Source organism: Dermacentor silvarum, chromosome 8, assembly GCF_013339745.2.
Source record: "Dermacentor silvarum isolate Dsil-2018 chromosome 8, BIME_Dsil_1.4, whole genome shotgun sequence".
Taxonomy (NCBI): Eukaryota; Metazoa; Arthropoda; class Arachnida; order Ixodida; family Ixodidae; genus Dermacentor; species Dermacentor silvarum.
The window spans coordinates 181,726,128-181,748,878 of NC_051161.1; the positions used below are offsets into that span (position 1 = coordinate 181,726,128).

General features: G+C 44.8%; 1 protein-coding gene across 1 annotated transcript; it reads left to right on the forward strand.

Annotated features, from left to right (window-relative positions):
- Positions 1–1,246: 1,246 nt before the first annotated feature.
- On the forward strand, positions 1,247–20,278 carry LOC119462606 (probable 28S rRNA (cytosine(4447)-C(5))-methyltransferase). The gene is made up of 10 exons (XM_037723937.2): positions 1,247–1,288; positions 1,371–1,465; positions 2,344–2,429; positions 6,985–7,125; positions 7,815–7,954; positions 8,911–9,000; positions 11,890–12,012; positions 13,988–14,085; positions 15,036–15,160; positions 19,925–20,278. Exons 1-10 carry the CDS (start codon positions 1,247–1,249, stop codon positions 20,035–20,037), a joined length of 1,053 nt encoding a protein of 350 aa, XP_037579865.1. The 3' UTR covers positions 20,038–20,278.
- The last annotated feature ends 2,473 nt before the right edge of the window (positions 20,279–22,751 follow it).

Genomic DNA, 22,751 nt, shown 5'->3' on the forward strand with positions numbered 1-22,751 from the left:
GTTTACTAGGTTATCGTACATAAATGAGGTCAGAGGTATAAACACAATTAGTGCTACGCATGTCTGTGCCTTCTGTTCTGGTGGTTTATCATGCCCTACGTATAGCACTCAAGGGTAATACGGCATCGAGGAGCGGAAGTAACGTGTGAGAACCATTAGAGTTGAGAGTTATCGTCAGGGATGTTGGTAGGATGTATTGTGCTATTTTTACTGAATGCTCATTCACATAACATGAATGAATGGTGTAGTGTACTGATTGGCTAGAGACAGACGATTTCACATCAAGCATTAAATGCTAGTAACAAATTATGCGAACTTCTTAATGGTTCCCCTCGCTTGTCTGGTATGGCTATGTGGTACTACTAGCTGGTACTTGTGTACATTTGCATCACCTTACTGTAATAGCAACTGTCAATTGTCCCTGGCCAAAACTGGTGTAGGACAAGGGTTCTGATCGAAAGTATGCATCTATCACAACCTAATCAGACACCCAGGTTTCTGCAAGAGCATATTGGTGTCACAGTGTTGATTCCCTGTCTCACAATTCATCATAACATCGTCACAGGTTTAAAACAAATTCCTTAACGATGCAGTCAATTTTTATAATCCATGCCAGTACTGCGACAAGGCAGAAAAGTAGTAAATAAGCTTGAAAGGAAGCTGGCAACTGCGTAACGAGTGATGGAATGAAAAATGACAGGTGCAACAACATGAGAGATTGTAAGACAGCAGTAAGACAGCACTATATATGCAGAGCAAGCACATGCAGAAGATAATCTAATTGAGATTTTCATGTGGTGGTGTTGGGCAAGTTATGTAATGTGTAGAACAGATAACCCAGGGTGTTCAATGGGTATTCAAGGAAGGGAGATTAATCAAGGGTGTCAGAGGATTAGGTGGGAGTGATTAGGTCAAGAAATTGGCTGGCTGGTGTCGGTTGTTGCAGGACAGTGGTAATTGTAGACTGCTCGGAGAGGCTTTCATTCTTCAGTGGACTTAAATAATTAGCTGCTGATAATGACACGAGTCGTAATTGTCTGGTAGGAAGCTACAGCTATTGTTGTGATAACATTATGGATCAATGCAGGACTACACTGTTTCTTTCTTTTTTTTTTACCTTTAAAGGAGGTAATAAACAGCACAAATGAAACCTGAGCTTTCATTTTTCTCACCTTCTCCAGCAATGAATTGGGCAGGCAAATGTTGTGATTTGCAAAGTGCATGGTCCAAATATCAGAGTGGAAAGATGAAGAAGTTCCTGGCACTGCAGATCAGTGTTGAGAGGCTCGTACCTTGTATGTGTATCATGATTGTTATATTAATTCACAAGCTGTTTTTTTTTTTCTGTTTCCAACTGTTTTTCCCTGTAGCTGATAGAATTTTTGGAGGCCAATGAAGTCAACCGGCCAGTGACGATCCGTTCCAACTCATTGAAAACGAGACGGCGGGATTTGGCTCAGGTAATGTGATGTGCTGAAAGAACAGCCTTCTTTAACCATTATAAGTAGGGTGTGTGAATAGTGAATTTTGAGACCGAATCGAAAAGTGCTAGAAACTAATCGAATCGAATAACAAATAGTTTTCGAATAATGAACAGTTGTTATCACAATTATCTTAAAACGATGTTCACATCCCAATATTCCTAAAATGAGCAAGTATCTGCCATTGCATAAGTATGTTATGAAGTGCTGTTTATTAAGAGCACAAATGAAGCGTTAGGGGCAATCAAGTAATCTCTTCGCATGTACAGGGCTCTCCAGAGAGTACGAATGATGGCTACCGAGGAGAAACTGTAAAGTATGGCTACCTAAGTGACTTAGCCTGCTACACTACATAGGTTCTCGTTTTATGTCTGTACCATGCCCGCGGGATTGAAAATTTTCTGTATTTTTGCTACAATTTTATGTTTTTTTGGCGCAGTTGACTTGAAATATTCGAAAAGTATTAGAAAAATATTCGGATTTACGAATAGAGACTATTCGATTTGAAGACCGAATCGAATCGGACGCTATTCGATTTGTTATTATGAAGTTTCAAATATTCGCAAACCCCTATTAGAAGTGCTTGAAATTGAGTGTGTCACCGTAAATGAAATATGATGTGGGTTGTATTATTAAGAGCATGAAGGATGGGTATTATTAAAACCATCTCTGCAGAAAGGTGGAGAGAGCATTTTACTTGTTGAAATTAAAAGCAACATATTTAGAGCTGCTTACTCAAGGGACTGGATTTATTTGCTGTGTCAAGGCTGGCACAGTGCTAATGGGGTCACAGGAAGTAGCTTGGTTGCCATGTTTCATGTTGTGGGGGACTATACAGAAAAATGATTTTTGAATTTTGCAGCTCTTATCAACCGTGGTGTAACTTAGATCCCATCGGAAAGTGGTCCAAGGTTGGCCTCATTGTCTACAACTCACAGGTCCCAGTGGGTATGGCATTTTCTTCTTTCTTTCCCTCTTCTTACTGGTGCTTCTGCAGCCTTTCATGGCATTTGTTGGGGCCAGCTATCCTACACACATAACATGTCTTTAAGTACAGGTAAACCTCAATATAACAAGCTTCAGTATAACAAAATTTTCGATATGTCAAATTATTTGACTTTTTATAACTTGTCCATAGAACACTATGTATTTTGAACTTCAATATAGCGAAGTGTGTTTATATAGTGGAATCTTGCTACAATTCTGCATAATATGTTTTTTGGGATGCAGTCAAGTCCCGCTACAACGAAATTCACGGGACATGCGAAATATTTCGTTGTGGAGGAATTTCGTTGACGCGAAATTAGTATGTACGAGGTCTGTTAGAAAAGTATCCAACCTTTTTTTTTTTTTGCAAACACCTGATGGATATGAAAGAAGCGCGCTTGCATCAGCCGACCTTGAACCTTCGTGCGCATGCGCAAATTTCTTCCCACCTGTCGATAGCGTCAGTCGCTGGGACGCAGCATTTGAGTGAGGTAGTGCGCAGTGCTCTCGTTGGCTTTTTATTGCAAGGAAAATGACGGAGCGGCTGGAGCAGCGCTACTGCATCAAATTTTGACAGAAACTGGGCGACAGCTAAGTGGAAACCATTCGGAAGACTCAGACGGCTTTCGGTGACATATTATGAGCAGCACACAGATTAAGGAGTGGTACACCCGGTTTAAAGACAGCCGCACATCGGTGGAGAGTGAGCCACGCTCCGGCCAGCCATCAACATGCCGAAATGACCAGGTCATTGCCGAAGTGAACGCTGTGGTGATGCAGGACCGTCGTGTGACTATCCAAGAAATTGCGGAAGAGGTGGGCATCAGCACTTTTTCTGCACATTCCATTATTACCGAAGATTTGGCCATGAAGAGAGTTGCGGTGAAATTCGTGCCGAAGCTGCTAACGGTGGAGCAAAAGCAACTTCGTTTTGAAGTCTCCCAGGACATGCTGGATTCCACAAACAGTGACCCCGACTTCATGAACACCATAATCACTGGTGACCAGTCTTGGGTGTACGGGTACGACCCGGAAACCAAATCCCAGTCGTCGCAGTGGAAGCATTCCCACGTCACCAAGACCAAAGAAGGCCCGCCAAGTGCGCAGCAACCTCAAAGTGATGCTGACTGCTTTCTTTGACTCCCGCGGTGTGGTACACCAGGAGTACGCACCACAGGGCCAAACAATCACCCAAGAGTACTACAGGGATGTCCTCCGCTGCCTACGTGATGCTGTGCGGGGCAAGAGACCGGAGTTGTGTTCAAAAGGAAATTGGCGCATCCATGACGACAATGCTCCTGCACATTCCTCACACTTGATTCAGACTTTTTTAGTGAAAAACCAGACTCCTGTAGTTCGACAGGCTCCTTACTCTCCTGATATGGCCCCCTGCGACTTCTGGCTGTTTCCCAAAATCAAGAGGCCATTGAAAGGAGCGCGATTTCAGTCAAGAGAGGACATTATGGCTGCAACGTATGACAGCTGAGCTAAACTCCATTCCGAAAGAGGCCTTCTCGGAATGCTTCCAACAATGGCAGCACCGCTGGGAGAAGTGTGTGGAGTCCCAAGGAGACTACTTTGAGGGTGATTAGGTGTCCAACGCTCCAGTTATGCCAGTTTTTTTTCTTCGGCTAAAGGTCGGATACTTTTGTAACAGACCTCGTATATATACGTACGCCAAACGGCAAAGCCGCGAACGAAACCGAAACCATCATCCGAGAAATTTTCACCATGGCGTGGGGGCAAAGGTTGAGACGTGCCGAAGGCGGCCAATAAAGTGTCAACTTCAAGAGAGAATGGATTTCGCGCTGCTGTTACAGCATTTTTCGTACATTGCGGCCAACGCCTAACTCAACACGTGTGCCCGGCCGATTGCAAAACACTCATTTTGCGGCACATGCACCATCGCCATGAAGCGGTTTGAATTATCACAATTTCATTGCATATTTATGACAAAGTCGGCAAACTTGGCAAGCTTGCGCTTACTGGAAGTTTTATTTCCAGAAGTCTGTCAGCCTGGATTTCTTACGCTTCACTGCAAGCAAAGGCGTTACGCGAGTCCCACAGTCCGTTAAAAGAGCCATCGCAATGTCATTGTCGTGGGCTCTGATAACCTTTAAGATGAGGTCGAAAGGATTCATTACTTTCAAAGCAGTCGCCGGAGTCCTTGTGTCTAGCGGGTTGTCATTTTCCCCAGACAACTAGACGTTGGCATCATGTTGACTACAGCGGCTGGGGCGCGGCCGCCGTATCTTGAAAGCAATCTGCCAGCGCCGTGCACAAAGTGCGCACCCGCGCGGTCCTCTTCTTCAAAGCGCTCTGCGATGTGGGCAAAGTGTAATTAGTGCCGGTAGAGTCGTGCGCGCTGTGCTTTCAATGTTTAGTTCGCGTTGAAGCGAGAGACGGCATGGAGGTCAATTCGCTCGCTGCTATTGCCCCGCCTTCTCATTCCAGCGTGTTGACACCGAGTTTCCGCGGTCATCGAACTAGATGTGTTCATGTTTACCTGTGCGCGCGTGACACCGTGCTTGGTAATTTAGTTAGCGAGCGAATGTTTACAAGTTTATACGGCCGATAAAACTACGATCCTTAGTTCGAATAGCTGTCTACTCATCTGCTATCGCAATCGATGCTTCGCCTTTCGGGCGAAACTGCGACATTTTTTCCTTCCGCTTTCTGCCTCGGCAATCATATGTGCCTTCTCGAGAGAGATAAATTTACGCTTCTTCATTGGCGTAGCCATTTCGACCGGACACACACACACACACCACAGAAAACGGCAGCGATTGTGGTGATCCTGTGCAGTCTCACGCAGGCGCGTGATGACCACGCATTTCTATGGATTGTAGTGGCGTAAATCGGTACTTTGAACTTGATTTCGTTCTTGAAAACCTTGTTCAAGCGGACATACGATCATCACAGCTTTGGAAGAGCCTTCTAATTTGACTACTCGGCAGTTCCAATTTCAATTCAGTCCCAGTTTCGTTCTCGAAAAGTTTGTTGAAGCGTAAATACCGAATAAAACGCCTTCGTTATGGAGAGACTTTTCTTTGTTTTGGGCAGCTGATGGGGAATCGGAAAACCTTCGTTGTGGCAGAAATTTCGTTGTAGCGGCATTCGTTGTAGGCGGATTCGACTGTAATGCATTTCTTTTTCTTTTCTCGATAATACGTTGGATGCTACAATTTTCAGATGATACGCTTATTTTCCGGTTCTCGTGAAGATCGTATCAATGATATTCCACGGTAAACAATTTCAATACAGTAGAACCCCGCTGTTGCGTTCTCGGGTGCTGCGTGTTCCTGGCTGTTATGTTGTTTTCAGCCGGTCCCGGCACAGCTCCCATAGGATCCAATGCATTAGGAATCCTGCTGTTGTGTCGAAACTGTGTACCTGCATCATGCGTTGTGAGCTGCCACCCCGTGCCGCTCAAGCGGCCATGTTGACTTTTCATGTAGCTTGGCTTGGTGGCTTGATGATGGGATTGGCCGCCCAAAGTGTCGGGGGCAACACCTATGACATATTTTTGATTCCCGCCAGCAAAGGCATGGCCTTTGAGATCTGTATTTGCTATCTAAAGATGGTGTCTATGACGTGTTGGGACCCTAAAATTGGTTTTGGCACAAATATATCCGTATAAAGTCCAAGGGCGATAAGACAATCACCGCGCGCTGTATGCTGTATGTGCGAGTAAAAGCATGTGAGGGGAGCCAACGATCTCGGACACCCAAGCCCTGTCGTGGACTCAGCCCTGTCACTCAAGCGTGATCGCGGGACTCAAGCCCTGTCGTGAACTCCGCTCGCTGAGTGCTCTGCAGCTTGCCGAGGACAACCGCGTTTGGCGCATCATAGGCACAAAATGGGAAATTTGTCTACAGTAACATCCAAAATAAAATTTGAACTGCATGCCACGGTGACGTTCAGTGAGCGGAGCGTTGTGGGCACGCCCCGCTGCACTGTAGCCATATCACAGTGCAAGTCATTGAAGAAGGAGCAGAAACACCAGGCAACAGGATGCTTCTGCTGAACGCATTGAAGTACTTTTTGCAGCAAGGTATTTCTGAAATAGTCTAATTCAACTTCAAATGCATTTCTCGACTTCGATAAAAAGTGGTTCAGGGCCCCTTTAAGTACATACAGCTTGATAGTTGAAAGAATGAGTTAACCATATTGTGCACAAATTATAGGAGAGTCCAAATTTGACTCGCCGAGAGTGGTGACAAGTTCAAGGACGAAAGAGGGTGAGATGTATCAGTCGTATCTGTGGCATATGAAGCGCACAGATTTTTTCTGCATGGTTTCAATTTTAATAACATCCCACTGCTTAGATGGGCACCAAAAAGCAGAGGTATATTCAAGCATCCATTGGATCAGTGTGCGCTTTACATATCCAAGTTTTTAAAATGCTTTGTAAGTTATCATATGTAGATGCTCGGACCATGATATTGTACATGTAAAAACAACATGATATTTATACACTCTGTTAAGAGGGAGTTGTTTAATGAATGCTTCCCAGGTGCCACTCCCGAGTACCTGGCAGGCCACTACGTCCTGCAGGGTGCAGCCTCCATGCTGCCAGTCATGGCACTTGCCCCTCAAGAGAATGAGCGAATTCTGGACATGTGCGCTGCTCCTGGAGGAAAGACTAGCCACATAGGTGGGTGCAAGCATCATTTGCCCCTCCGTCAGAGCGTTCTGCTCCTCAAAATTGCACAGTAGTGATGACAATAGATAAGTGCATTAAGACTTGTGGTAACGGTTCACATGGTGTCAATTCAACAAAGAATTTTCAGCTGTGTGGGAATGATCCGTGCATCGCTGTCTGTCTGAAGACGGGATTTTTTGGTAGCCAACCTGGTCAGGTTTTATTATTTCTTTATTAATTTTCAGCTATATTAGTGAAAATTTTCAGGCCCCATATCAGAACTCTGCTTCCAACAGTTGATGAAGTGCAACTTTCTCTTTCTACTGCACCAAATTTTGTTTAACTTAAAACAGTTTGGAGGCTTCTTGATGAAATCATTATGACATATCTCTGTTTCATGTATATGCTTGAATAAGGGAAATGGACCGAGCCCGACCCTAAAAGAGGGAGTTGGAAGGATAGGCAGGGAGGTTAACTAGACTATATATAGTCCAGTTTAAGGTTATCCTACACATGAGGAGGAAGAGTGAAAGGGAGCAGTGGGAGTTCGATCAATTATGTGCACTGGACAAGCACAGCATGTCTATGCTCAGTCATGCTTTACGGTGCTCGAGTAGGCTACCACTTGGGGAGTACTGGGCATCTTGTGCTTAGATTAAAAAAACCAAAAGGCCGTAACAGGATTTCTGCCTTCATTTCAGCTGCAATTATGAAGAATACGGGTGTCCTGTTTGCAAATGAACTGCACAAGGAACGATGCAAGGCTATTGTTGGCAACCTGCACAGGCTGGGCGTGAACAACACTGTTGTCTGCTCTTACGACGGTCGCAAGTTTCCTGAGGTATGGAAGTGTTCGTTTTTCGCAATAGCAGCATTGGGGTGCTCTGCTGTATGTTTGCTTCTGTTAACAGCACCAGAAATTCAAGATATTTATGTACAAAGTGCGTATGGTGGCGGAACTATGCATGAATTTTGTCTTTCGGCACTGCTACACGGCAGTGCACCTGAGACCTGCTGCACTGCCATACCTTTGCAGAAAGCAGCAATGAGAATGGTATTGACTAAACAGGCAAGATAATTCTGAAGCTTAGCTGTATGACCAAGTTAAAAGTAGAGAACTAACGTAAAAATGACATTAGAGCTCATCAACAAAGTAGAAATTGAACTCACTCCTGATTTCCTTACAAAAAAGAAAAAAAAAAGTGCTGCATGCCTTCGATTGTGGCAGTAAGAGAAGAAATGAAACCAGCAACCTTTATCTTCACAGAATGTAAATTTATTTACTTAATCTCCCTCGTTATCGCTCAGACAGCACTTTTTTGCTGTCTATGAAGAACCACGACATGTCATCCTCTGTACGATTCATAGTGCATTTGATATTGTGCATTTATTAAACAATTTAACAATTGTAAATGAGATGGTGGCCCATGCCTAGGCTAACCACTTCACGGATTCATCCTCCGACACATGCAATTCTCCGGAGCGCCAAAAACATGTGAAACGTCTTGTTGCGGCTTACTTAACATGTAAAATAACTTATTGTTTCAATATGCTTTCGTAATCATATTGAAGGCGATGCGTCGTGGTCATCATCATGCTGTGCGAGAACTTGTTCTTTAGCCATTCATCATTGCCATCGCCATCTTGTGATGGCAATGATGATGACGTTGGCTAGGCTGGCGGCTAAGAATTGGTTGTTGACAGTTGTTAGCTACCATCCACAGTTACCTAAGTTGTCTAAATTTAAACATTGAGAGAAAGTGATAATGTTTAATTCATGCTTGACCCCGATTGTAGGTTGCCAAAGGATTTGACAGAGTGCTGCTGGATGCACCGTGCAGTGGTACAGGTGTGGTGTCCAAGGATCCTGCTGTTAAAACAAATAAGGTAATGTGCTGCATTATATTTGCTTGAACTCGACAATTATAAACTTGTTATACGTAGGTCCGGTATATTCAGTTCTTATTTTGCTAAGCTTTTGCTTGCTTTCTCGGCCTTTATTTAACCCTCTGTTGCATGAAGAAAAATTACAGAAGCAAACTGTGCTTGCTTTTAATTTTTTATTATTAAGCATCCAGAAACATCCAAGAAATTTTTGTTGGTTTTTCAAATGTTTCTTTCACAAGAGACAGAATGTCCACCACAGTGGACAGCATACACACCAGCTCCAGTGAGTGTAGGTGCCAACTGTTTTCTTTTGCTCCAACGGCCAAAGTTCCTGCCTCCACATTAATGCGAGCTTAAGTACAAAAGTTTGGATGCGGTGCACATTACTCTGTGTTATGGAATATGAAAAAGCAGTCATTTTTGCTGTTAACCCTTTGAGGGTCAATGCCGTAAAAATAGGGCACCACGAACAAGTCCCAAATGGTCGATGCCGTATAGTTACGGGTCCGCCTGTCGGTTCGAAAAACACACCAACTTTTCAACTCTTCGTTGCCCAGCATGTGTGGATACAAGGAAATTTTAAAAATGTTTTTTTTTCTTCGTAGTCGCTTGGTTTTCATTCCACAGCTCCTTTACACGGGTGTTTCAGCATCCGCGCGTGTGAGGGCGTGCGGCGGTTAGTTTTGGTTTCGTCTAGCGGGCTGTTTCTGTTCATTGCACTCGTGAAAACTGATGTCTGTCCGGTTTGTAATCTCTCAAAGGGTCGCCTCTAGATGCTCGCTCTGGATGCTCGTTTGATAACACTATGGGCGTCTGCGCTGTTTGCTGTGCTGCAAGTGAGTCGAGCGACGCTTCCTCGGATGCAGACTTCTACCCAAATGCCAAATCAGAATATATCTGTTTCAGTGTATATGTATCTACTTTTTATTCTTATTATAAGTATTTATGGAAGCCTATCTATATTCATACATAAACAATGCATGTTTACCTGCGGAAAATATTTTTTTGTCACTCTAAAAAAATTGAAAAATTTTTTTTTCGAAATAGGTCAGTCTGAAGATTATAAATCGACAATTTAAAAATTCGACCCTGGGGGAGGGGTCACACTTGGCGAAAAAAGTTTACCCTCAGAGGGTTCATGCGCAAGTGGCGTAGCCAGGAAATTAGTTCTAGGGGAGGGGGGCACACACTTGACTTGGGAGGGGATGGCTGGGAAGGCGAGTGTTGTTGCATGTCGCTTTATGCCATGTATCCTGTACATGCTGAAATTCGGGGGTGGGGAGGAGAGCTCCCCAGCCACGCCCCTGATACTTTGCATATCGCGCACTTATATGGCGCTTTGCACTTGCCAGCCGTGATTTGACATGTTTGTGCTGTGGATTATTTCTGACGGGAGAAATGATTCACATTTCCACAACGCATGCCGAGGCAACTAAACTTGCTTTGACAGGGGGCATTCACATTTGCTGTGTCAGGAGCGCTACTGGTAACTCACTCAATTGTGTTTTCATGTTAGCTCGCGGGATAATATAACAAAGTGTTATCACATGAAAATATTAGGCAAATATCAAAAGCAATCCAATTGAAAGTAAAATGGGCATGGACTACAATGCGCAGAAATGTTCCCACGCACATGTTGTTGTTCCTGTCATGCATGGCGTCCACTACAGTGGACATTCTAGAAAATGTGTTTCGAAAAAAGAGCTTGGTTTCACTCAGCCACAATATTTACAGCTGTTGCCTCCGAAGGCTTCTTCAAACCCGTGTAGGCAGTTATATGTACCAAACCGCAGTGTCACGAGATTTATAAGTAAAAGTATGGGGATGCATGTGACTCACTCACCGAAACGGCAGGACACTATTTTTGAAGCCGAGTGGGGAAAACAGTGGTTGATGGCACCATTCAAGGGCGGCTATAGAAATCTTCTGTTGTCCACTAAAGTTGACACTATGCACAAGAGCTTCTCGGAAGCACTAAACTTGCTCCAAAAATCGCCGAAATTTGTCCACTGTAGTGGATAAATGACAGCATGCAACAAAGGGTTAAAGAAATGCAGTGATTCATTTTTAGCTTTCTTTAATGTTTAAGTGATATTTACTCATTTATGTAGTAGTTGGAGTATTTTATGAGTTGTATGCTATGAACAGGTGCACCTCTTGCTTGTTTGTTTAAAGTGCAGGTTACTTTCTGTAGTTGCAGATAGTGCACAAAGTGTAGGTGAAGTGGTTTCACCACTAGACAAAAACTGTCATCTACCACTTGTACACCTCATTTAATATACTTGCTAATGTATTGCAAAGTACATAGTGCAATGCTAAAAAGAGTTTTAGGTGGTTATTGAAGAACTGTCACTGGCTGCAAGAACCCTTCAATTCTACATTAAATTTCCACCCTACTTGTAACCTCCCTATGGTTTTAATGGAACTGCAAATATGTTTTTGATGGTTTGTTTATAGTTATATACTACAGTTGATGCTCATTTCAATGGACCATAATAATGCAGCGAGAAAGGTTCGTTATATGCCATAGTATGTTCTGTATTCAAAATTAGGAGCATATTATGTACTGAAATGGTGGTACATGACATATCACCATGCAGTGTTTGGTTTTGTCTCGTGCAACAAGCGGAAGAAACTTTTCGCCTTTTAATTAAATTTACTATTGCACTTAGCAGAATCTGGAACCGCTACACTTCACATCGTCCAGTGTAAAACACACAAGCAGTCCAGGCAGGACTGTGACGGATTTTGCACGAGGTGTAATTCAAATACTATATTGACTTTGCATAAAGAAATCAAATTAAAAAAAGAAATGAGAACACTAAAGTTCATGTGAAAACAAGTGTTGCACGTTTCAAACTTACCTTTCTACTTCTTTGCTGGTTCCAGGAAGAAAAAGACATCCTCCGCTGCTCCCAACTTCAGAAGCAGCTCATTCTTGCAGCTATTGACTGTGCTGACTGCAGCGACAACAAGCCAGGATACATTGTGTACAGCACATGCTCAGTCATGGTCAGTGGTCTCAGTATGCTTTTGTATTGCTCTGGTGCATAATGACCTCCTTTTGGTGCTGTTTGTAAATGAGTTGTGCAGTGGATGAGTTTAGAAAGTGGTGCGCAACCTCAAGCAGCTGCCGGTAAGGCATTATGGGAATCTTGAGGGAAGGTGCTCCATCGTCTGCTTCACTTGCAGCCACCCACGTATGGTGTGCCTCGTCCTAACAGGAATCAACACTTTCTTCTATCGTCTTCTCTAACCTTATTGCAGCAGGTTACATTTTTGCCCTATTTTTGCCTGCAGAGTATTTACACAAAGCTCTCGAGTCATGACGTGCTTTTGCTAAACACACAGCCACGACACACTGCTGAGAAAACAGTGGCGCACCATCAGAACATGAAGCTTTGTGTACACTACTACTTTGTTGCGTTCCAGCAGTCTGTGCGCGTGGAGACATTTTGGCCTGAAACACGTTTAAAGCGATTCAGCACGTAAACCGTTTCTGGTGGGGCTCTTCGCCATGTGTGTTAGGCACTAGAATATGCTTCATGCCGGTTAGAATACCAAAAATGTTATTTTGAATGTATTTTGAATGTGTCTTTCAAAGTGTTTTGACAAGTTGCCAGGGACCACCGATGGATTGCACATAAACATTTCGGGTCACTGGCGCTTACTTCCAAGCGTGTGCTGAAAAACATGCCTTGGTGTACACTGGTAACAGTTACAAGATCCCTGCGAGTGTGTTTTACAGCGTAAGCTGTTATGGGCTCATTCCAATAGCCGTTTCGGTGTGCGATGGTGTCCGCCGCAGCTGCCGCCTCTGCCAACGGCGTCCGGCAAACGTAACTGCTATCGCTGGAAATGCGAAAAAAGTACCCGGTTCCCACCGGGATCGAACCTGCGCCCGCTGCGTGGAAGCCAGATACTCTACCACTGAGCCACGCAAGCGCTTGCTATTGGGCGCCAGAAAAATGTTCTTTAAAGCAGGCGCAGACGATCCGAGCCTCCGCCAGTATGGTGGCGTCATCTAGTTAAGGCGCCTGCAAATGCATTGTCCGCAGACGACGAGATGCCATTTAGACGAGGCGCGCAATCAAAAAAAAAAAGCGCGATCCTCAGCGTCCGCCAGTATGGTGGCGCCATCTAGTTAAGATGCCTGCAAACTCAGCATGCCCGACATGTAAGGTGCAGTTGTAAGGGTTGATCGGGCTTAGCAGACTGCTGTGCAGAGAGCATTACAAGCCACAGCTCGCCGTCGACGCCGGGCAGACAGTTCAGATCGTTCTCGTCAAAACGAGGCGAACCGATTGCTGTGAAGACCTTGTGCGTGGTGCCCAAATTGGAGCTACTCTTGAGTCGCTCCACCAGCTTACGCTGTGACTGTACTGCATGTGCCGCGCAGGCCTGTGACTTTTTTCATCTTTAATGTGCACAAAAGCACACTGTTACACTAAACACTGCGCAACCCCTACTGATTGCAGCAGTCGTCCAACCATATTTACAAGCCATTCACCCGTTTTGCAGGCAGATAACTTCTCAGACATTTCTCACAGAACGGAGGTTGCTTTGGCAAATGTAGCCGAACAGCCTGCAAAAAAATGCATCATCTGCTGATAACACACATATCTGTGCATAGGGCCAGCATACGGAGACAGCGCGAGACATTTCGTACACGTTGAAGCACTAATGGCATGAGCTCGGGCTAGCTTGTGTCACCACACGCATCTACAGAGACCAATCGGAGCATGCTGCTTTTGCAGCGCTTCATTGGCAAGCTCGTCGCGGTAGCCCGCGGCGGCAGTGCTATCTAGATGCGCAGCACATGGCTACATGGCCTGCGAAACTGAAACTGAACTTCAAAGTCCCCATGATGCCCTTGGTGCCACAGGTGGCGCTGACTTTAGTTCTAAAGTCTTCCATTGAATATTGAGCTGTTTGTGATGCAACAATGTAGATTCTTTTTCTGTTCTGTTTTGCTGCTCTTACATAGCCTGAGGAGAACGAATGGGTTATTGACTATGCCCTGAAGAAGAGGAATGTCAAGTTGGTTCCAACTGGGCTTGATTTCGGTCGGGAAGGCCTCACCAGGTAAGCATGGTGCCGATTAAAGTTATTAGTCAGTCGCTTTCTTAATTGCATTTAGAATGTGCTTAGCTAGTCTGCATAATTTTAAAGATAACTGTTTTGCTTGCTTCTTAGTGTCTTAGGTGCTTAGGGCTTTCCCTATTAGTGTAGTGTGTTCACAGATGGCAGCACCATGGTAGATCAGTAGAATACCTCAGTATTTTAGTTGGCTGCAGTTGCTTCATGTCTAGCTTGCCATTGTGACGTTGCAGATGTATGTGACATATATCCAAAGTCCAGAAAAGAAAAGCTGTCAACTACATATATGCTGTTGCATTTCCAATCACGATGAACTGCGTTTTTTCTCTGAGAGGGAACAGGCACAGCATTAATGGAACATGCAATGTGGTGAAAGCTGTTACTATTGGCAAAACATGTCTATGCATAATTAAGCAGAGACTGTAACTACCCTTTTTATTTAGTATGGTGCATTTTTGCTGCTTCATGATCTATTTAATGTTGTCACATTTCAATACATTAAAGAAAAATTTTTTTTTGTCAAATTTCAAAAAAGGAAGAAGAGACATAGCAGGTGTTAAATGTGCATAGTTGTGAGCACAACTGCTTATTTATGCACTCTGTCCTGGCTATTTTTTTCTTCCTCGTCTACCCCCTTTGAGCAAAAGTATACGGACGATAAAAAAAAGTTGACATTCCACGATAAAAATCTTTTTTTACTCCGCCTATGAATGTAACTTGAAATTGAGGACTGCAGTCAAAACTTGCCATTGCTAACTTACCTAGTGCAGTTGTCAATTTCAGTTTGTGCGTCTGAATTACGAATAAGTTCAGTTTTTTTTTCAGCGAGCCTGTGGTCCATATACTTTTGCTATATGGTGTAGTGTACAGTTTGGTACATTTGTGTCCTAGCAGGAGCAGGCCATGTCACAGTGTGCTTCATTCCCACCCTGCAGGTATCGCGAGCACAGGTTTCACCCAACGTTGAACAGGACCCGTCGTTTCTACCCTCACTCGCACAACATGGAGGGCTTCTTTGTGGCCAAGCTGAAGAAGTTCTCCAACACCATACCGCTGACCCGTACGTTGCACTTTGACCCTGAGCCTTAGCAACCTTGCAGTGTACTACGTATTGCTACTACGTATTGCTATGCAAGTCCTCATTTAAAGTATGGACTTACCTAGCTCTTTGTATGACTGAGAAGCAGTGTGAAAAGGTACGGCATAGAGAAAGAACAGGAGAGGGGAAAGTGACAGACGGTAGTAACAGTGAGCTGGTGTAAAAGATACGCAGCATGCATGCAGTTCTAAAGTCAAATCCATAATGATCTTATTTACCAGAATGTTTTTGTCACAAGCCAACACTTTTTCTACCAATTTGCTCACCATCAAGATTCACTGGCACCAATTTTTATAACCATTCTTATATATTGTATGCAATAGAGTGTTGGGCTTGCTTCACCATAACTTTTTGTTATCCCCTTCTTTCTGGATGTCACTGCTCTATAAAACACTTATATGGCTGAAATAGGAATATGTCGTGTCTATTTGGGATCCTTGTCAAGAAAACCCAATATATTTCCTTGAAGTTATCGAAAGCAATCTGTTTTGTCCTAATTATAGTGTAACAAGTACAACTGCAATGAAACCAAGTTATAACTTATCTTCTTTCGCACTTATTCTCAAAGAATTGTGCCCCTACATTTTTACAAACTTATTTATTACCAACAGCTACAGTGAACTACTTTTGTACCTGATTTTCTTTCCTTAGTAATCTTGGTTAATAATCTTGTTTTATTTGTAATATTCATTGTACAGTGAAGCCCATTGATATGTTCCTCGCCGCTATGTTTTCCCGGCTGCTTCATCATGTTTTCCTTGTCCCGACCTAAAGCCTCTTGACTCCTATGTATTATGTTCCCATTTTATATGTTGTCATTCTCTAATGTTCCCGCATCTCAAGTTGCACTTAAATGCGGCAGTCACGTAAATTTAGAGGTAAAAAAATAAAATTGGAGGTGCAGATGGCGAATTAATAAGTACAAAATGCCGGAAGTATGCGATTGTCAGTCGTGATAAGCACGTCACGGCACGGTTTTAGTTTTTGCTGGCTTCCTAAAGTACAGCTGTGTTATGTGGTGAAGCATATTAAGAGTGGAATGGGACTGCTGTCACGGAACATAGTGGGTATCCCTTAATACCACAGTGAAATCTCGTTGATATGATCTTCATGGGAACCGGAAATTAAAACGTATCATCCAACCAAATCATATTATCGTGGAAAAAAAAAAGAAACATATTCTTACGAGCCACCTCATTGGATTAATGAAGAAGACGACGATCGCTGGGACGTTGCGTGTGTTTAGCCATCTTGAACATCTCTGTAAATAGTCTCTTTATATACCGTGCTTCTCTTTTAATCTATTTGACGCCCCGTCAACACAAACCTGGGTGGTGAATGCATTGCTCATGACCCCAAGAAAAAGAGGTGTACTTCTTGAGTAGGTCAGTAAGCGGCCGTGCAATGTCGGCGAAATTCCTGACATAGTGGCGGAAATAAGAGCACAAGCCGACAAAGCTTCGGACATCTCTGACTGAATGAGGAACAGGAAAGCCTTGGACGGCACGCACCTTATTGGGGTGAGGTTGGACACTGCTAGCATTAACAAGGTGACCAAGAATGGTGGTGTGACGTCGAGCAAAATGACACTTGGAGAGTTAAGTTGCAGGCCAGCGCGGCAAAACACATTGAGAAAGGCAGACAGGCGGGTCAGGTGGTTTTCAATAGTAGGCGAAAAGACAATCACGTTATCTAGATAGCAAAGACAAGTAGACCACTTATAGCCCCGAAGGAGAGAACCCATCATTCACTCGAAGGTTGCGGGGGCATTACACAATCCAGTAGGCTTAACCTTGAACTGGTAAAGTCCATCTGGTATGATGAACGCAGTCTTCTCGCGGTCCATAGCATCAACGCTAATCTGCCAGTATCCAGATCGCAGGTCGATGGAAGAAAAGTACGTGGCTCAGTGGAGGCAGTCCAAGGCGTCATCGATTCGGGGTAGTGGGTATACGTCTTTGTGCGTGATGATGTTGTTCAAGTGTCGGTAGTCAACACAAAAGCTCCAGCTGCCGTCCTTCTTTTTGACTAGCACCACAGGGACGCCCATGGACTGGAAGAAGGTTTGATAACATCTTTTGTGAGCATTTTGTCAACTTAACCTTGGATCACACAACGTTCGGCGAGGGAGACCTGATAGGGACGGCTGCGGATAGGGCTCGCATTCCCCGTGTCGATTCGATGCTGGACTACAGACGTGTGGCTCAGAGAATGATTGTCGAAGCGGAAAATGTCATGGTATGACTCCAGGAGGCAACGAGGTCCAGTAGCTTGAGCTGGAGAAAGGTCGGCAGGGATCATTCCGACAAAGGCATCGCGCGGCGAACTGGTTGTGGTGCAAATGAAGGACGAACTGGACGGACTGGTGGGATCCAACTCATAAATTTTGCAGTCTTCGGCAGAAGTGATGGCAATGAGTGACATGCCCGCCGTAATCAGTTGAGGAGAGGCCCTGAAGTTTAAAATGGGAATGGAGATTTGATTGCTGGTTACAGCCATGAGGGTGTTAGGCATGGAGACGTTCTTGGTGAGCAGAACGTCTGTTACTGAGGGAGAGCAAGTAATTGCCGTCAGCCATAGGAGGGCTCGAGATCATGGAGATATACATGGCGGCTTGTGGGGGCATGCGCACATAGTCGAGAGAGCAGAGACGGGCCAAAGGCGTGGTTGGAGCATCAGCTACGTGAGGTAGTTCGAGCTGCAGGAGGCCAGTCGCACAGTCAATTAGGGCAGAATAGGTTGTTAGAAAGTCCATATCAAGTATAATGTCGTAAGGACATTGCTCAGGTACGACAAATAAGACAGAAGTTGGGTGACCGGCGATGGTGATGCAGGCGGTGCACATTTCCAAAGACGGTTGGCAGTTCCTCCATCGGCCACTCTTACAATGTGGGATACAGCAGGTGTCACCACCTTCTTTAGGCGACGGCGAGGACCAGAGCTCATGACGGAAATATGAGCCCTGGTGTCGACAAGTGTAGAGATGGTCACGCCATCAACATCAGCATCCAGCATACGTCATCGAGTCGGCAGAGTAACTAGAGGGTTTTGTGGCGGAGTCGTGGATGCAGCGTTACCTCCGGGCGCTGCATCGTCTAGTTTTCCAGAGTGAAGAAGGCACGGTTTGCTCGGCACGAAGAGATGGCGGGGAGTGGGAGGTTGGACGGTGGAAAGGTTGCGAATGCGACTGGTGACCTCTAGGTGACAGGCGAGCGGCTTGACCATGTCGTGGCAGCGTCAGGATTGTAGGGGTGTGCGCAGATAGGGGCTCAGAAGGGCTGCGATCAAGGTGGCGAGCATGGCCGAAGGATGGAGTACGTTGCGGGAACGACAAGCTGTTGTTATAGTAGCAAACAGCGTGCCGGAAACGGCAGCAGTTAAAGCAGATAAAGCAGATCGTCTTCAGTTCTCCAATCAGCAGGGGCTCCAAGATCGTGGAAGCGAACATTTGATAACCATGGAACGATGTCGGGGCCTCAGAAGCAGACTTAGGACTGGACCATGGCCCACAAGCAGCGTGAACCCCTGAGATTCCGCGAGTTAGCTTTCACACTGATGGCTTTGGACGGAGTGGTGAAACCACTGGTGTGCTCGAGTCGTCGGTCGTGTTTTAGCCCTGGTCAAGAGTAGACTGGAGCCATTGCCTTCAATATTGTTGGCCGACAATCCTTGTCAGTTCGGCGAAGGCCGTGAAAGGTGAGTATTGCGGCCGTCTCTTCACACGGAAGACGTAGCCTGCTGGGTGCGGTGGGTGGGAAGCCAGGGGCGTAATGGATCCGTTCAATACGGGCGGACTCTTGAACTGCTTGAAAGCCGATCGGGCACTCCTCGGTCATGGACATCGACAGTGACACAGTTGGACGTTTGGCTTATTGACAGCGGTGCTTCGCAGTGATTTCCGACTGGAGGCCTTACCGAACAGGTCACGCAGCTTTTGTTTAATGTATCCCAGCTCCCAAGGTCAGCCTCATGATTGGCATACCCAACAAAGTAAACACCTTTTTGAGCTCTTCAAACTGCTGTCACAGTAAAATAATTGTTGTTACCCTGCTTCTCATAATGTGCCTTTTTCAACTTTTAAAAACAAATATATTTGATTATTTAGTTCACTAATTTCATGTAGTCAATTTGACTTGGTTAGAAAAGACTCCTTGAATTTTTTTTAACCATTCTTGTCTCCCTACACCTCTGCTGTGGAAAACTGAGCAAACATACATCATTTGCTATGCCACTATGCTATGTATGCATGTTTGGTACGAGGTTGAAAGTACTACAATATTTTCGTTCTGGCATACTGTTATTCTGATTGTCATGTGAATTATGCAAGCTATGTACTGTGTTTGCTAAAAGATGTGCTCAAAGATTCGTTTTAATACGATTGCCTCAGTCGTTGGGCGAATTATGTCCAGGAAAGTAGCGCATCAAATGGGCAGAGTAGTATAATATGCCAGAATACAAATAAGTTGGGCAGAAGAGCATGCATGAGTGAAACTAAGGTTCCAAGCGATTAATCTTGGCAACCAATAAAAAAATGACCCGAAATAGTAAGATAATGTTGAAATGACATCTTTAATGGCATAAAACTGTTTACTACAAATTGGTGCTATTTCAGTGCCATGTTGTCAGAATTATATGTTGTGTTTTGATGAAAATTATTAATAATGTTGTGATTTCAACCTTATGCGAGTTCGTGAACACCCTTTCTTTTTCTTTCTTTCTTTTTAGCTATCACAGAAGAGAAGGAACACGACAAGGAAGAGCAGTCTGCTAAAGCTGCTACAAGTGATGCACCAGACTCGCAACCAGCGAAGAAGAAAGCTCGGCTGGAGAAGACGTGAATACAACTCCTGCCATACCATCTTCTACATCATCAGCAGTGCAGGTCAAGAAGGGCAAAAACACGAAAAGAATTTAAAACGAAAGAAAAAGAAGAAGCTGCAGCGGCAACAGGCTGGTGGGGAGAAAGTGCAGAAGAAATCTGAAACCCTGATCTTGTTAGCAAGAAGCACGAGGCAGGAGCAAGTAGAAAAACCCAGACACAACCTGAGAAGGCCCAGTCAAAAACGAGCTCGTTCCAGAAGAAAGGACGGCCCAGGAAAGACAGTCCGGAACCGAAAAGGAAAAGTTTCCTTCGCAGACTAAAGGAGAGGAGCAATGTAATAAAGGATGTTGGGCCTGTGGCCTAATTTTAAACTGATTTGATAGTAACATTACTTCGCATTTTTTTTAAAGAAAACCTTTTCTTTGCCCTCTTCCTTCGACTTTTGTGCTGCAGCTGCTGCTGCTAGCTGTTGTCTTGCACGCTGCGTCCAGGGGGGTTGTTCATAGCTTGTATATACATGGCAGGAGTGTGTCTCCGGAGAGGAAAGTTGGCGCGAGGAACTCGTTTGGACCTTTCCATGCATGGCATGTGCACAATGCCTTCTGGAGCTCCCTGGGTGTCGCCATTTAGCCTCCTGACAGGTGTAATTATCTGTGATCCCCCTCAAAAGCATTGTAGAAACTGCAGCGCTTACCTTTATATTAACGTGCAAGTTCAGAGGGTATGTAGATGGAACTGTAGAGAGGATGGGGGAGAGAAGGCAGAGAGTGGATAGAACTGACGCAGTCGCGAAACGAATGAATAACAGCCCTGCCACTCTCGCAGTTCCCATAGAGGGGGAGAGGACGGGAGAGAGAAAAAATATCGTGAGAAGGCAAGGAAACGGCGATTGCAGGCAAAGTGAAGGTAAGGCATGGTATGCTTTTGCCATTTCTGAAAAATAAACACCATGCAAATTTGTCAAGCGGACAATTAACGCAGGGTGTGCAGATGCAAAGCTGCATTAAAATACCATAGGGTCTAGGTGTCAATACAAAAGCGGTCGCAGATCAAAACACTTCTGCATAGGCCTATTTACTGGGAGGGGGGCATTTGCCCCCCCTATGTCAAAAGTGTGTGGGGGGGGGAGGGGGGGAAATATGCCATTTGCCACCCTCCACACACCCACACTTTTGAACGCGGGCACTTTCGGCTGCATTAAGGAAAGTCCAACAAAACTACAGCTGAAACTAATTTTTCTTTCGTAATAGAGTGGCTACGTAAGCATTGCTTTTCTTTACTACGTATCCCTGCTTGGGCAGTGAGCCAATCAGAGACCTCTGTCAGGCACGCATTGCCTTTTGTCCCTGCATCATCATAAGATTTTATATTGACCACGTTTCGCTGGCGATCCTGTGGGCGCTGCCATGTTTGATCAAGTGGTGACGTGTCCATTGCTTGCCTCAACTGCCCGTTGCCTCCGTCTTTACAATGGCTGTGTATGACGCCGGTGCGGCTTAGCAAACCTCTGTTTCGAGAGATATCGTAGATGGTGACTGGGCGGACAACACGAAGATCTGGCCACAGTTTCAGAGAACATGCAAAAGCGCTTTCGGAGCTGATTAAGCTATGTCCAAATGGCGCGAGCAGCGTATATGGTGCTTGCTCTAAAAGCGGGGCTAAATATGTATTCGAGCTATCCAAACTTTCCGCTCATGAATTGGATCAGGAATATGGTGTCTTGGTCTTAGTTTCTTTATTTGGCAAATATTTTGAAGCAGCGGCTTGTCACGATTTCTGACTCAGTAAGGTTCCTAGGTGCCGGTCACTATCTAATCATTTTCTGCCTAATCGCTCGTGGGTGTGCTGCAGTTCCGTCGGAAATTTGTTCTTGCTGGCACTAGGCTTGAAACGTAGCTGTTCTGCACATGTATACCTTGTAGTAAATGCGTATTATCGCTAGTAACTCTCTTACTCCTGTGGGCCGTCACGAAACATCCAGCTTCGACCATTCGTGCGCTATCGGTGTAGTACCGTCACTTATTGTGCGTATATAGTTCGCATATATTCAAGTGTGCGCCCATTCACTTATTCTTGACACGTCGGCGAAATAATCGGTGTAAGTTTCCGTGCTGGTTGGGGTAGATGTATCTAGATACTGTGCGCGAAACCTACTACGACAGGAAGCAGCGCTACTCCCGTTATCATAGTTTATCGAGCAGTATTCACTCTTGCCGACGTACCGGGGCTAAGGCCCTTTCTTGAAAGGTTAGCAATACAACGCTGGCGGTTGAGCAAATTTGTGTATCCTTGAGGAAAGCCGTACTTCTCGAAGTGCCGGAAACATGTACGGACAGTTGCAGCGGCGGTGCGCGAACTTGGCCCCTACATATTCATTACATTCATGAATATGCCAGTCACTATTTTTGCAGCGAACTACTGCACACGTCTTCAATCCATATGATTTCAAACCAGCATGAATGGAGCACAGTGCGTTAGCGAAAACTCAGCACAGAACACCCATACATGAACTCAGTTGCATTTCCAACAGCTGATCGCTCAGAAGCAAGGTAGAAGCGGTAATGGTTTCGTATTCGCTGCCGTAAGCTGCAATCTGGTTTCTCTAGAATAAATGCTCCGCGAAAAGGGTCATAGTAAAAGAAAAAATGCCCATTGAAAACAATCTTTCGGGCCCCCATAGTCACCGTGTGTGCTTGATAAATACACATGGTGAACTATGGGGGCCCGAAA

Coding starts and splice junctions, on each gene's coding strand:
- LOC119462606 (XM_037723937.2), top strand. CDS start 1,247: ATGAAGAAGTTCCTGGCACTGCAGATCAGTGTTGAGAGGCTC. Junction 1,289..1,370: donor AGATCAGTGTTGAGAGGCTC/GTACCTTGTATG, acceptor TTTTCCCTGTAG/CTGATAGAATTTTTGGAGGC. Junction 9,001..11,889: donor CTGCTGTTAAAACAAATAAG/GTAATGTGCTGC, acceptor TGCTGGTTCCAG/GAAGAAAAAGACATCCTCCG.